This window comes from Raphanus sativus, chromosome 9, assembly GCF_000801105.2.
Source record: "Raphanus sativus cultivar WK10039 chromosome 9, ASM80110v3, whole genome shotgun sequence".
Taxonomy (NCBI): Eukaryota; Viridiplantae; Streptophyta; class Magnoliopsida; order Brassicales; family Brassicaceae; genus Raphanus; species Raphanus sativus.
Genome location: NC_079519.1, coordinates 23,963,849 through 23,979,249, shown reverse-complemented (window position 1 = coordinate 23,979,249; position 15,401 = coordinate 23,963,849). Strand labels below are relative to the sequence as shown.

Sequence of the window (15,401 nt, the reverse complement as noted above, 5' to 3'; positions counted from 1 at the left end):
AGTGACTAAATTAACCTTACCAATAGAGTAAATAATTTCAATATTTAAGTAAAAAAATAACAGAAATCGAACAAATAAAAATAAATTATTTATAAATCATTTTAATTTATACAATAAAAAATCTGGAACTTGATATTATTTGTTTAAAACTTCTGGTTTTCGTATCTTTTAAATCATTGTAGTTCTTCTTTTTCTTTTGTATCTAAGGAGAAAGTCACAATCGTCAAACATGTAATTTTGGAATTTGATGATTCTTTTTGTTATAGACTATAGACTCTTATTTCATCAAAAAGTAAAGGTTTGTTAATACATAATGTTTCTTGTAAATTCAACCAAAACATTCACAATCTTTTGACATATTCACGTAATGGATGTGCTCCATATTGTACCAATAGCTGAATTAGTTTCAAGGCTTCCAAAATTCAGAGTTTGTCTTCTTTGTAGGAAAATAATACAATCGTGCAATATGGAGCATAAACATAATCTTACAGGAGTATTCAAATATATGATTATGTTCAGTTGTGGCTGCAACGGTTTCCTGAGCATATGTTTATGCTCTAGATCCCCCAATTTTAGAGATTATGTTTTAGAGATAATATTTTAAATATTTCAATAGTTCTCCATATAAAACTTTTATATATTATAACTTACTAAAATTCTAAAATATTATAATTCAAAAAATTATGTCGTAGATGATTACAATACTAATAGTTTCGAGTTTTTCATTATTAAAATATTTTAATTTAAAATTTAAATAAAGGGCAGAATAGTCTTATAAAACATAAATAAGTGTAGTTTTCAAAATAATATTAAAACAGTATATTTTTCAAAATTACAATCTTAAATAGGGTACTTTACAAATTATCCTTAAATAAAATATATTATGTTCTGGTCTTCTATGTACGAGATTATTTGTATTGATACGACAGCTTGGTAGACTCGGTTTTTCCAAGATAGTGCATTCAAACCCAAGTTACATGAAGTCGTAAACGGATTATTCAGAACCAATCATTTAGAATAAGCTATTTTATAATTTTTTGGTAAAAATAAGCTATTGTTTTCTTTATTGTCAGAAACTTTCATTTACTAATCAACCTAAAACAGTTGATACAAGGTCTTTAAGAGCATATTTATCCCTGGTATTTAGTGGAGTTCTTATGTTAATTTTGATTTAAAACAAAATCAAAAATACAAATAAATGGATAAGACGTCTCTTAATTTCGGTAAATAAGAGACGTATATTGTTGGACACGTGTTGATAACAGAAGAAAACGCTTTGAGAGGAAAGAAATAGACTTTTCCATCTCATGTGCTGCGGCGCATTCTCCTACCGTCGTCACCAACGGAAGCAGCTTTGATCCTCATCAGACACGCAGAGAAAGCCTCGACAGCTTTCTCGTAGGACGGAGGGGATAAAGCTTGAAGAAGTGCGATGGAGTGGTGGGAACGTTGGATTCGCTGGACAAACGTGGTGGTTTTGGGACTCTGTTTTGTTTTGATTTTATGATTCCATAAAGTTTTCTTTTCTTTTGAAGGCAATAACTTCGTGATTTTGAATCTCTGTTAATTTTTTTTTATAAATTATTCTAACTCGTGATTTGTATTTTTGTAGATTTGTGATGATCTTGTGTATTGTAAACCTGATCAATTATATGGATCGAGGAGTGATTGCGAGTAATGGTGTTAACGGAAGCTCGACACCTTGTGATTCCGTAGGCCTTTGCTCTGCTGGCACTGGCATTCAGTAATATACTCTCTTTTTTTCTAATTTTTGATTGATTATAAAAGACTGAAACTTTGTGTTGTTGTTGTTGATACAGAGGAGAGTTTAGGTTAAGCAACTTTCAAGATGGTCTTTTGTCTTCTGCCTTTATGGTTGGTCTTCTTGTTGCTTCTCCAATCTTCGCTGCACTCTCCAAAAGGTTTTTAAGCTTCTTTTTTCTTTGTTAGGTAGACTTGAGTTTCTCTGTTTCTGTTTACAAAGTTTCGAGCCTTTGTTAATCCTCTCTGTTTCTTGATCAAGTTCTGGGTGCGATCTAGGCATCTCTTCCTCTAACATACTCACTAGATAGATGTGTCTGTCGCTTACCAGCATTTGATTGTTTGAATCCACTATTGTTGTTTACAGACCAAGTGTGAATCTTCTATATCTTTCCCAGAGTTTGTTTTTTGTGTATCAAGAAGCTGAACCAACGGAGTGATGTTTCTATGTTTTTGTATATTGGATGCTTCTCTCTTGGTCCTGCTATTATAATCTCAGGCAAAGGCAACTTGATGTTAAATTATTTCCTCCTAGTGAAATCATGGAATGTAACCGTTAATAATCTTACTTGGTTTTAATGGTTGCAGAGGGTGCTCCTAAAATATGGATCGCTTGTTTCAGTGATCTCCATGGTGGTTTTGTTCGTATACTTGGTAGCAACACCAGAAACTCCATTGGGTCTCTTTTGCCTAGTCATGAAGTGCTCTTTTTTTGTTATGGTTTTCTGATTAAAGTTGAGATGAGAGGCTCTCTGTGTAAAGTGTGTTCTTGCGTTTTTTCTTCTTCAGTATGAAACAAGTCCTGCTTGAAATGGTAAAGTGTGTTCTTGGTAAAGTGTGTTCTTGTATTGTTTGGTCTTGTTTTTTTTTAGCAACAAAAAACAACATTTTTTGAAGAAACCCTAAATAAGAAACTAGCATTGGAGGGTATGAATCAAGGTGTTTCTTAAACAAGGTTTTTAATTACATTTAATTAGTAAAATATTTATTAAGAGACCCAATGGAGTTTGTGGGATAATGATGCTCTAAATGAGCTTTAATTTAGCAATCGAAATGCCAGAACGTTTATCGAATAAATGAATGAATGTGTTGGAAGCATATAATTGTTTTTTTTTTAAATTAAAAGAAGCATATAATTGTTAGTTTGCAAAATGCGTTTTTGATCTCTTATTAGGAATTTTGTTCCGTGACGTTTGTTTCTAATTCCAAAATTATTTCGTATTATGAAATATGTTTAGACATACTATCAAATGGAGTAGGCAAATGGGTAGACGCAAGAGTTAATCGGAGATGTTTAATCGTCATTAAAAAAAAACATCAGTAAAATATAATCCTCTGTTATGAGGGGATTGTAACTCTTAACCCAAATCCCTACTAGAAGAAAAAAAACGATGTATTTATTCACCCTAAAGTCAAAGTTGTATCAACATTTTGAGAACATTGAAGGGGAAATTGTCAAATTCCAAATTTTCAACTATTTGTCACTATTCTTTTTTGTGATTATTATAATTTTTGCCTGGCAAATAGCAATTATATTCATTATAACTTGTTGATGCACACGTCGAATTGAAAAATAGATAAATAAACAAACAAAATGTCATCGTCCAGAATAAAATGATATAATAGCCTTTTTGGTTGATTATGATATGGCGGGACAAATTCAATTTAGTAAATCATCACAATAATGATGGGCTTTGAGATAATTCCCACTTTCACCTTTTTCACTCAAACATATGCTAAAAGTCTAATCTATCGATGAATGATTGATTATATACCTTTTCATTGTCGCCATGAGCCATGATGTACCAAAATATTTGAAGAAGTGAATTTTTTAATTTGCATTGAAAAATTGTTTAATAAAGAGGAGAAATTGCTATAGATAAAACTAGAATAATAACGAAACTAGTTAAATAATATCCTCGTGGGAATAAAGGAAGGTGGAAAAATCATTGCAGAAGCATTACGTTTGCATGTCATCACATCTCACACGTGCGCTCAAGACATTCCACACACTCACATATCTTTTGACCCACAAGTCACAAAAGGCTGGTCCTCGCTGATTTTTCAACATTTTTCACAAACCCCTCTCAATAATTGAACAGATAATATTATACCATCAAGAGTTTGAGACACGTATAAAATCAGCCATATTTACATAAAATTATGAAAAATCTCTCAACTAAACAGTATTCAATATATATATACAACTACATAAAATACATGAAAATGCAATCTGTGAAATCTCTTTTTTTTTCCTAAAACAATCAAAATAATTTGGTAATATAGATCATGGCTACAACAACAAACAGTTGTATAAACGCTAGACATGCCTTCTTATAAAAAAAACACATGCCAAAAATTTATATAGACAAGAATCCATAATCTCTATAAGATCCTTTATTTATATAGACAATAATCCATATATAATTTCTATAAGATCCTTTATTTATTAAAATAATGAATTTTTATATCAGAAAATAAAAACTACATAGACATGAAAATTTACATTTTGTGAGATCTCTTTTTCCTTAAAAATAATCAAATCATTTAGCATAGTAGATCATGGCCACAGCCAACAAACATCCTACAAACGCTAAAACTAAAATAATAAATACCACAAAATCTATTTTCCCCTGTTAATATGATACACACACACGAACTCTCTATATAAAGCCATTACTGAATACCTCATCAATTACAGAAAAGAAAAGAAAAAAAAAGCTAAGCAATCATTAAACTTTCAAAAGAAAAGAAAAAAGTTTTGCATATCAATGGAGGAATCAAAAGTACTTCACGTTGCGATCATCCCGAGTCCAGGAATGGGTCACCTCATCCCACTCGTCCAGTTCGCTAAACGACTCGTCCAACGCCACGGCTTCTCCGTGACTTTCATCGTCGTCGGCGAAGGTCCACCGTCAAAAGCTCAAAGAACCGTTCTTGACTCTCTCCCTTCTTCTTTCTCCTCCGTCTTTCTCCCTCCCGCTGACCTCACCGACCTCCCTCCGACCGCTCGCATCGAGACTCGCATCTCTCTCACCGTGAGCCGTTCCAACCCGGAGCTCCGGCGAACTTTCGAGACGTTCGCGGCGGAGAGCCGTTTGCCCACGGTGCTCGTGGTCGATCTTTTCGGCACGGACGCTTTCGACGTAGCCGCGGAGTTCCACGTGTCGCCTTATATTTTCTTCCCATCAACGGCCAACGTCTTGTCGTTTTTTCTCCATTTTCCGAAACTCGCCGAAACGATGTCGTGTGAGTTTGGTGAGTTAACCGAACCGGTTAAGCTCCCCGGATGTGTACCGTTATCCGGAAAAGATGTTCTTGACCCGGCTCAAGATCGGACAAATGACGCGTACAAATGGCTTCTCCACAACACCAAGAGGTACAAAAAAGCGGAAGGGATTCTTGTGAATACGTTTGTTGAGCTAGAGCCAAATGCTATCAAGGCCTTGCAACTGCAAGAACCGGGTTTAGATAAACCACCGGTTTATCCAATCGGACCGTTGGTTAACATTGGTAAGCAAGAGGGTAGTAACGGGGTGGAAGAGGCCGAGTGTTTGAAGTGGTTGGATAAACAACCGCTCGGTTCGGTTTTGTATGTTTCGTTTGGAAGTGGTGGTGCACTCACGCTTGAGCAGCTTAATGAGCTTGCTCTTGGCCTTGCGGACAGTGAGCAACGGTTCCTTTGGGTCATACGTAGTCCGAGTCAAGTTGCTGATGCTTCGTTTTTCAATTCACATAGTGAATCCGACCCGTTAACCTATTTACCACCCGGTTTTTTAGAACGGACCAAAGGCAGAGGCTTTATGATCCCTTCATGGGCTCCACAAGCCCAAATTCTAGCTCATCCGTCTACGGGAGGGTTTTTGACTCATTGTGGATGGAACTCGACTCTAGAAAGTATAGTTAGCGGTGTTCCACTCATTGCATGGCCATTGTACGCTGAGCAGAAGATGAATGCGGTTTCATTGTCCGAAGATATTCGTGTTGCTCTTAGGGCTCATGCCGGCGAGGATGGGGTAGTGAAAAGAGAAGAGGTAGTTAGAGTTGTTAAGGGATTAATGGAAGGTGAAGAAGGTAAATGTGTGAGGAATAAGATGAAGGAAATGAAGGAAGGAGCTAGTAGGGTGCTGAGTGATGATGGGTCCTCAACAAAGGCACTTAGTCTTGCTGCATTAAAGTGGAAAGACCACCAAAAAGGGCTAGTGCAAAATGGCAAGCACTGAATATGAAATCATTTATGTATGTGTCTCGTATGTGTTTTGTGCAGTTGTGTTTGTCTATGCATGTTTATAATTTTTATTGCTGTTTTTGTGTCATCAACTACTTTTTCCTTAAAGATGTAGCTTTTGATTTATTGGTAAGTAAGCTTTAGATGCATGGTGCAGTTAAGACCTGCTACTTTCTCATTCTTTTTAAATAATTGTTGCGCTGGATTAGTGATTTAGCACAAAAAAATTAGATACATTGTTGCCATATTGGCTTTCCGTCAAAATGAATATTTACGCTTGTCATTAAAAATTGATATTATAATTTTTTGGTTTTAAATTAGATAATATTTGCAATATAAATTTGTCACTGTTTATGTTTGTTGACCATTTGTAGTATGCATTATGTTTAACTGTTTACTAATTGCGTTTAACTAAATACATAGTGATATTTTGTTTAGAAAACAAAGTTATTGTTTTTAACCTGTGCAAAACCCATAAACATATACTATTTCAAAATGGAGATAATGATATTTAAGAAATATATCTATTATTCAAGATTAAAACTTTGTCAGAGTCCCTTTGGCTGAATATGTAGCAGGCGTTTTGGTTGAATCTGTAGTAGGCTTTTTGGTTGAAATTTGAAGCGGATGGTTTAAAGGTGATTGAACTTTTGCCATTCGCTAGCTAGCCTATGGTAATAATCATGATTTGTGACAAATGGTTTGAACTTTGAAGTGATTCTTCAAATACTATAAAATATAGTAATAAATCAATAATATGTAAAGTATTGACAGTTTTTAAGTAACAATTGTTTCAGTTTTTTTTTTTGGGTAAAATCCGTTTGTTTCATTTGTAGACACTTGTTTTAATCTCGTCGCTCATCATACATCCGTCACTCAGTTATCGATTTCAGGCCGTTTTGTTTGCGTATATTTTGTAACGTTTTCTGTTTAGTGGTAACCTGACGAAAATCAATAAGAGAGGGCAAAAAAACTCAGAAATGGACGAAGAAGAAAATAAATGTGTGTGGTGGAGTAGGTGAAATAGCGTTTAATCGTCACAACAAAAAACATTAGTGGGACCTCAAGACAGATGTCGTTTAATACTTGTAAAACGACGTCCACTTTTGTTTCGAAGTAGGTTATCTGCGATTTTCCAATGTGTTTAAGCTGTGTTAGAAATACACATCACTTTCCTTCTAGAATGGTTACTTCTTATCAGTACACCTCTTTGAACGATTCATATTTGTTGCATCAGACTTTCTCTTAAAAAGTAGAGACAATAGCTAATGTTCGATTTGGGCGTACACAATTGACAATTCTCGCGCCTGATCTACTAGGAGAAGCCTTTTCTTTTTCTTTAGGAAGGCCCAGATATCCTTAGTCCATATGAAATGGTTTCTAGAGATTGTTGAATTATTATCATTATTATTATTTTTATCTTTTTGACTTAAAAATGTTTTTTAAAGAATGACTGATAATTATTTTCTTGTAAGCCTGAATTATAATTTTTCTTTTTTTTTCCCCTTGGAAGGATGTTTATTAAGAACAGAACATAGACAGCGGTTCGTACAAACCCAAGATCCTATTATACATTATCAGAAGGCACTGTATGTATTAAACGATTTTTAAATGATACAAAACATAATACAAAGCTGGAGTTAGAATTACTTTTATGGGCGATGTAAGGTGTATTACACTATATTCAACTTGTTAACACTTTGAAAGGAATTATAATGGGTTAACAGATCTAAAGGAAAATTCAAAGACTTCGCGATTGATTACCATCCTCCAACAGAAAACAATACCACATGTTTATTAGTTAAGATTACAAGAGGTTTTCATAAAAATTGTATTTCGTTGGTTGTTCGATTTTAGTTTAACTTCTCATATCAATTCTAGTTTGAATAATAAAATAAGCAAAATATCCGTTTGATGTAAAAGGAATATATAAGACTTTTGAAAGTTAACAGAAAACCAAGTTATATAATTCAAACCGACATGATCTACTCTTTCATAACGAAACTAAAACAAACCAAACAAAGATATGAAACCGAAACAAACCATCCAAACACATGAAAATTAAAGAAACTCCCAAAACTACTGAGAAAAAACGAAACAACCAGTAGAAGCGACATTACATAACTTCCTAAGCACATCTAAAAGATCGTTAAATTATCGCAGTAAAATATCCTATTACGAAATTGGTAGATTAAAACCTAATCAGTGGAACTTCAGAGATCGTTCATTTTTTCTTCATGACCCAAAACCTCTCAACTTCTTCTGCAGTCCTTCCTGGGATCCTCCCAGCTATCAACTCCCACCTTTCAAACAAATATAGGAAATGAAAACAAATTAATCTTTTTAAATGTTCGATAAAACTTTTATTAATTTTCTACAAAAGATTATGTTGAATTTGTAGCATGCAGTTAATAAGTAATAACTAATTTATTAATTTAAATGATCAAACCTGTTGCCGACAAGCTTATGCATTCTACAGACCAAATCTTCTTCTTCTTGATTCATGTTCACAGCTTCCCACTCAAGACTACTCACTTCTGTTCCACATCATTTCTCGAAATTTAAAGATGTCTTTTCTTTTGTAAACATAGAGAAGTTAAGACGAAGTTTTCATCAGCTTACCTTCAGATGATGAGGAAGCCACAATAGGGTTGGTCTTGGCTTGCTTGGTCCTAAGATGCTTATCCATTTGAACTGATACCGTATTAGCTATGGATGTGAGAAATAAGAAGGAATACAAAAGAGATAAGAGAGAGAGTAGTGGTAGGTTTTTGCAGAGGAAGCAAGCAACCATCCTTTCTATTTATAGCAACCGAAATAAAGCAACCCAACGGTTTGGTCGGTTTCAATTGTTATGGAATCTTGACTTAGTGGTTGACTGGTTTTCCCGCTACCACCCGCAAACGCAGCTTTTGTGATTTGTAGCGGTTGACAGCGTTTCAAAATAATCATACAAATCGCTACAAATCGCTTCAAACCGCTCCGAACCTCTGAAAATCAAAAGCTGGTTCCAGCTAGCGTTTGCGGTTGCAGGCGATTGCGGTTGGATAAAAAAATATTAAATTTTTTTCTAAATATTTCAAAATTTAAAATTTAAAATGAAAATATTATAAACAAAAATATATACACATTTTATATATTAATTTAAATTCACAAACAATATAGTATTTTTTTATAAAAATTTTAAAGTAGCTATTCATCATAATTTTTAAAAGTTAATATACATACATATATAAAGATATACACATATATAAAAAAGAAACAAAATATTCTTTAAATTTTTTAATATAAATCTTCATCAAATATATTAAAATTATAACTTTCAACTACTTAAAAAATTAAAAAATAAATTTAATATTATTATTAATCATATTGTATTAACAATTATTATATTTTATCACAATAGTATGTTTTTATATTTTATAATATTATAATATGTTTATTGATAATTTATTATTAAACCGCTGCAATATCTCATAATCAACCAGTCACAAACATCCCGCAAACGCAACAATTTTTAAACGTTATGCCAGTCATACAAAACGCCATGCAACACTTGAAACCGCAACCACCCGCACCCGCAAACTCCCGCACCCGCAACCGCAACCGCTGCGTTTGAACCAGTCAGGCCCTTAGTAATTTAGTTGACTTCATTACTCGGTTGTGATTCTTTGGAACATAAATTTAATAAATAAATTAATTCCTGCCGTTAATTAATTAAGATTTTTAATAATCAACTACTATTTCTATAGGGGATAATTTGAAAAATACCTTGTTTATGATTTTAAATTTGAAAAATACATCTCTCTTTTCTTGTTTTTGAAAACTATTCCTTTGTCTATGTGATAAGACATTTTTATCCTTATTTTAATTGGAATTAATCTTAATAAATAAAAGCTATCTACTCTACGTGATTTCTTTGATAATTTTTGATTTATTATTTGTGTTACTATTTCATGGGGGTCAAGCTTTTCCTCTCTTTGTCCTTCAGGACCCTTAACTTATTTCTCCAACGAGTTTGATTTGCACGGTACAAGGGACATACCCGAGTTTCCTACTTTTCTTATTTGATCTTCCAAAAAAAAATATTTTCCTAAACTCATATTCAACATCTGGAACTGAGAAGAAGTACCAGAATAATACATAAGGGTAACATGGAAAGTCTGAATGTACGTTATGTATTAGATCTTTTGAAACTAGGTATTTGCTTTGTTTCTTTATTTACATGCTGAAGGAAAAGAGAGTGTTTGTTTTTGTATCTCAAGTCTCAGCAACTCAGAGAAAGTATATTCTCTTTTAGATTCTGCATTGTTAGTTTCTTTTAAGGTTTTGTAATTGGTTACTGAACTTTGAATACAATCGCTGGATCGATTACCTATTATATTTCTGGTCATTAGCAAGACTGCGTGTTCCTCTGGGTATCTTCAGTTATGATCAAATAAAACTTTGGTCTAGTAAGTTTCTAATGACGATGAAAACGAACAGGTTTTCAATTTAATTCTTGATGATTACCAAAACTCACCATCATCGTCATCTTTCTAGATTAAACTTAAATCATATTTGCGATATGAACGAAAAAAAATCACACAACTTGCGTTCCATATTCTAGATTTTAGGTCTGGTAGTGTTTTCGTTTTTTTAGCAACATTTACATCATATATAATAGAATATTGAAATAGGACTAGTATATAGTATAAGTTTTTCAATCGTTTCTATTTTATATTCAAATATTAGAATGATTATAAACATTCAGTATGGATAGTTTAGACATTTTACTTAGTGGAAAGTGTAATTTTCAAAAAAAAGTAAATGAAAGTGTAGTTTTCAAAATAAATTCTTCTTTTAAAAGTATATTTCCAAATTTTCCCTTTCTATAGTCCTCCATTTATTGTAAATGTAACGCCCCGACCGTCCACGGCTAATGAGCCACCCACGCCCGCTCTCTCGACCCGTGGGCCCCATTCCATCCGACGGTCGGTCGTTAATTTTCCAAGGCTCGAAATCATTGTTTACTGACCCTGCAATCACCACCCGACCTTTTCCCGTGCTTTGGCCTCACTCACACGCTATCGCAAATCACTTCCCGATAGGTCACCCATCCTTCCACTACTCCAGCTCAAGCACGCTTAACTCTGGAGTTCTTTCAGGATGTGCTCCGGAAAAGGTAAGTCAACTTTGGTGACATAGGTAGCCAAATCAATTCTCTTAAGCTTTTTCACATATCACAACTCGGGATGTTACAATTCATCCCCTCTCAAAGGACGCAACGTCCTCGTTGCGCCCCACGACAGGTCTCAAGACGCCTCTCAGGTCAGAACTGAGACGGCTAACCAGCTCTGATACCACTTGTAACGCCCCGACTGTCCACGGCTAATGAGCCACCCACGCCCGCTCTCTCGACCCGTGGGCCCCATCCATCCGACGGTCGGTCGTTAATTTTCCAAGGCTCGAAATCATTGTTTACTGACCCTGCAATCACCACCCGACCTTTTCCCGTGCTTTGGCCTCACTCACACGCTATCGCAAATCACTTCCCGATAGGTCGCCCATTCTTCCACTACTCCAGCTCAAGCACGCTTAACTCTGGAGTTCTTTCAGGATGTGCTCCGGAAAAGGTAAGTCAACTTTAGTGACATAGGTAGCCAAATCAATTCTCTTAAGCTTTTTCATATATCACAACTCGGGATGTTACAGTAAATGCTTTCAAATTCACAACATGTCGTTTTGTATTTCTAAAGTAGAATTTTAAGAACATCAGTGTGTATGTGATCAGTTTTGTTTAACACTCTCTTCATTATGTTCTAGAAAATGTTTATTGTTTCAAAAATGATGTAATTTGATATTTTTATATTATTTTCAGTTTTATTAAAAACTGTATAACCAATTAAATTTTGCAGTCATTTTTATGAATGGTTAAATTATTTTTAAATTATATCTTTATAATTATTTTTTCAAGAATTTCTTTTTTCTTAATCTTTATGCATCATATTAAAATAAAACATCATCTATTATGAAACGGAGAAAATAGATGGAAAAATCAAAGAAAAAACTAATACAGCTTCTTATTTGTTCATGTGAAAATAATCAAAACGATCTCGTATAAAATGCTAAAAGAAAATTACCCCTCAGCAAAAAGAAACTGTATAAAAGAAGCAAAATTCAAAAAGAAATTAAAGAATCAAATATCCAACCGCAAAAAACACATTTAAACCTGTACGGAACCTTATAATGTAATTATGTAACACGACAATACAGTAACGCATAGTCTTGTCAAATGATAGTACAAGTTTACTCATTGTTATTTATAAATTTCTGTAGAAATCTGGTTAAAATTGATTTCATGTTATAATGTCAACTTTCCCATTTTAATTTGTCGGAATCGACCTTGATAAATTCATGGATATCAACCTCTAAATCTCACGACCTAACTCAGACAGCTGAAAGCAAAAAAAAACAAGAATCTAACCCATCCCTTCTTTGAAATCAAAACAAATAAAGACGTTACATTGAAAACAATGCAACGTTATAGTTAGTGTCATCCATGAATAGTGAATAGAACCACATTTAGTAAATTGCTTCTATTACACAAAAATAAATATATCTTCAGTTTCAGAAAGATATTTTTAGAATTTTATATATAGTATATATTAAAATATTAAATACTGCATATTATAAAATTTTAAAAATCCATGGTTATAAACCAATAGTAATTCACAACTGATAAATATTTTAATATTTAACTTTATTATTAACTGATAAAATACGTATCAGAAATCTAACAAAATTGTCTTTAAAACAATAAAATTAGAAAATTCAGCATTTGAAAAGAGAGAGAATACGTTTCTCTTCCTCCTCATATAATTAAATTCCGAATTTATTGAGAATATATTGTTAGCACTGAAAAAGTTAAGTTGAAAGTTTGCTAGAGGAAATTAAAATATAGATTTTCCTTGAGGATATTCTCTTTTATTCCCCTTCGTGGACTCGTAAAATATTTCTGTATGCTAGTCCAGAGTCTAGACTACAGCCTATAGGTCATTCATGTAACAATATAATACAAATAAAATACAAAGTTGTTAGATTCTGCTGTGGGATAAATAATGCTGAATAAAAACCGAACCAATAAAGCAGTTGAAGCGAACACACGACACGTTGCTTGTTGTTAGGACCAACTTGCAAACTCGACATCATGTTTTGTACCGACATTCATTTACTTGGTGGTGATGGACTTATCTCAGTTGTAAGATGGAGTATATCTGTATATGTTTGGCGATTCCCTGATGATTACGACGAACCTAGTTCTCGTTAGTTAAACGTACGTCAAATTCAACTAGTAGACATCATTTTTTTTGTTATTAGATGCCAAATAATTAAGGAAATACTAGGATCCGAATCCGCGCGAATATGGTCGACTCTGAAATCTTGGAATCATAAACAGTTTAAAATTTGATCAAAAAAAAAACAGTTTAAAAAGGATTTTATAAATTTGGGGGCTGAAATCTTTTTATATAAATTTAAGGGTTTATTTCTACCTGATTTTTTTCAAAAATGTTAAGGGTTCAAGATGAATATTTTATTTGGCTTGATTTATGGCCGGTTCTGCGCGAAGCGCATTAATTTCACTTTTATCATTTTGATAATTGTTTATATGATAAATTGATTAAATATGTATTTTGATGCTATATATTGTGTTAAACTCATGTATATTATTCGATATTATATAATATTTTAAAATATATTTTATTTTGGTACTAGTTGTAAGGATTAATGTTACCATATAAATTGTGTTATTTGGTTCCTTTAGTTTATTATTATTTTATTTGAATTGATTTGTTAGGAAAAAACATATCTAATAAAACATCTAAAGATCATGAATTTCTTATTTTACAGATTATCAAAGTTAAATTTCCAAATATATGTTTCCATTTATAATTTTAACTAAAACATATTAGTTTTTAATATCATTTTCATTTTATTACTTATCATTCCAATTTCAAAGTTAGCATATAACTATTTGGCATGTAAGAAATTAAATATATTGCAATAAATCATCTAAGATATTTCGAATATAAAATACTTTATTAGGTTATATATTAATGAATAAAATATCTTAAAATAAGAAATACTTGATTTGTTAATTATTATAGTCATAGTATATAGAATTAATATAGTTTTATTGTTGAAATTAGATATTGTAGATCTAATATAGAAACTAAAGAAATATTTGTTTCACACAGAGATTTTTTTTTTTAAAAGTAGTATTTAGATGATTTAAAAATCGAATAATGTATTAAGATTAAAATTTCTGGATTTATATTCCAAAAAATTGATCAGGGAAAATCTTCATTAATTATATAAATATAGTATTTTAACTTATAAATTAAATATATTATTTTAAAAAACACCAATAAAATTTATTATCTGTTATTATATTCTGTATAATTAAGTGGAATTTGTAGAGAACATTTTGGAACTAAATGATTTCATATGTATTGTTTAGATATTTATATAGTCATTTACATTTGTAAATCTAAGATTACAAAGAAACAAAATGTTTATATTGTTTGTATACGTCAAATGTTTGTATACCTGGTTACGTTTAAATTTATATGTATATGCAGCATTATTCTACAAAAAAATTATATTCTTCGTATGAGGAATATAATTTCTAAATATCAAAGAACGTTTTGGTATGAAAAAATATATCAATTAGTAATGAAATAATGTGGTATAATATGAGAATTGCATTGGTTAGAGTAATTAGATGTTGCTGAAATAATGTGATAATCAAGAATGGCCATTACAGACCGTATGGTTTTATTGGACCATTTGGTTAGAACAGGTTAATATCAAATTTTATGTATCTCGTTTCAAATCACAATATACTCCAAAACCAATATTACCTAAATATTAAACAAGATCTTCGGAAAGATTTTATTTGCTACTAATATTCTCAAGTACATAATATATTAATGAACGGATCCAACAATTTTGTACAATAGGTAAAATGAGACTTACAAATTAATAGATTAGATACACACATTTTATAAAGAAACACTGATTCAAAATAGGTTTATGCTAAGTATATATCAAATTTTTCACTAAGATTTTCAAATATTCGGCTTGAGGTTGGATATACTTCAGTATATCATGAAGAGAGACTCAGAAGAGAACCTAAATCAATTCGCGGAATCGCGACATGATTACTAATCAGAATCTCAATTAAAAGTGTGTAATTATTAAACTAGGTTGACATCAATTTCTTAATATGTGAAAACTCGACACCTATTAGATGCCGAATAATAAGAGGTTAGAGGTCTATGCATTTAATAAAAGAAAACATTGATTCCGAATAGGTTTATGCTAAGTATATTATCTAACCTTTTGCTTAAGGGAATCCATAGGAGGAGAA

The 15,401-nt window shown here is 32.2% G+C and overlaps 3 protein-coding genes across 7 annotated transcripts; 2 read left to right on the top strand and 1 right to left on the bottom strand.

Annotated features, from left to right (window-relative positions):
• Positions 1 to 1,232: 1,232 nt before the first annotated feature.
• Positions 1,233 to 2,691, top strand: LOC108827251 (probable sphingolipid transporter spinster homolog 1). Of its 5 annotated transcripts, none has more exons than XM_018600618.2 (5): positions 1,233 to 1,468; positions 1,613 to 1,744; positions 1,821 to 1,922; positions 2,160 to 2,260; positions 2,350 to 2,691. In XM_018600618.2, exons 2-5 carry the CDS (start codon positions 1,620 to 1,622, stop codon positions 2,553 to 2,555), a joined length of 534 nt encoding a protein of 177 aa, XP_018456120.1. In that variant the 5' UTR covers positions 1,233 to 1,468; positions 1,613 to 1,619; the 3' UTR covers positions 2,556 to 2,691. The 5 variants fall into 5 exon arrangements, 4 of the variants coding, with proteins under 4 accessions (XP_018456120.1, XP_018456119.1, XP_018456117.1 ...); XM_018600617.2 differs by having other exon boundaries at positions 1,233 to 1,471; XM_018600615.2 differs by having other exon boundaries at positions 1,234 to 1,535.
• Positions 2,692 to 4,406: 1,715 nt separating this feature from the next.
• LOC108823583 (UDP-glycosyltransferase 72B1) lies at positions 4,407 to 6,159 on the top strand. Its single transcript, XM_018596821.2, has one exon. It carries the CDS (start codon positions 4,533 to 4,535, stop codon positions 5,982 to 5,984), a length of 1,452 nt encoding a protein of 483 aa, XP_018452323.1. The 5' UTR covers positions 4,407 to 4,532; the 3' UTR covers positions 5,985 to 6,159.
• Positions 6,160 to 7,924: 1,765 nt separating this feature from the next.
• LOC108826385 (MYB-like transcription factor ETC3) lies at positions 7,925 to 8,752 on the bottom strand. The gene is made up of 3 exons (XM_018599771.2): positions 8,612 to 8,752; positions 8,439 to 8,526; positions 7,925 to 8,292 (listed from the first exon to the last, which is right to left on the bottom strand). Exons 1-3 carry the CDS (start codon positions 8,676 to 8,678, stop codon positions 8,214 to 8,216), a joined length of 234 nt encoding a protein of 77 aa, XP_018455273.1. The 5' UTR covers positions 8,679 to 8,752; the 3' UTR covers positions 7,925 to 8,213.
• Positions 8,753 to 15,401: the final 6,649 nt, after the last annotated feature.

Coding starts and splice junctions, on each gene's coding strand:
- LOC108827251 (XM_018600618.2), top strand. CDS start 1,620: ATGATCTTGTGTATTGTAAACCTGATCAATTATATGGATCGAGGAGTG. Junction 1,923..2,159: donor TTCGCTGCACTCTCCAAAAG/GTTTTTAAGCTT, acceptor TATCTTTCCCAG/AGTTTGTTTTTTGTGTATCA. Junction 2,261..2,349: donor TCCTGCTATTATAATCTCAG/GCAAAGGCAACT, acceptor TAATGGTTGCAG/AGGGTGCTCCTAAAATATGG.
- LOC108823583 (XM_018596821.2), top strand. CDS start 4,533: ATGGAGGAATCAAAAGTACTTCACGTTGCGATCATCCCGAGTCCAGGA.
- LOC108826385 (XM_018599771.2), bottom strand. CDS start 8,678: ATGGATAAGCATCTTAGGACCAAGCAAGCCAAGACCAACCCTATTGTG. Junction 8,527..8,611: donor GGCTTCCTCATCATCTGAAG/GTAAGCTGATGA, acceptor GATGTGGAACAG/AAGTGAGTAGTCTTGAGTGG. Junction 8,293..8,438: donor CATAAGCTTGTCGGCAACAG/GTTTGATCATTT, acceptor TTTGTTTGAAAG/GTGGGAGTTGATAGCTGGGA.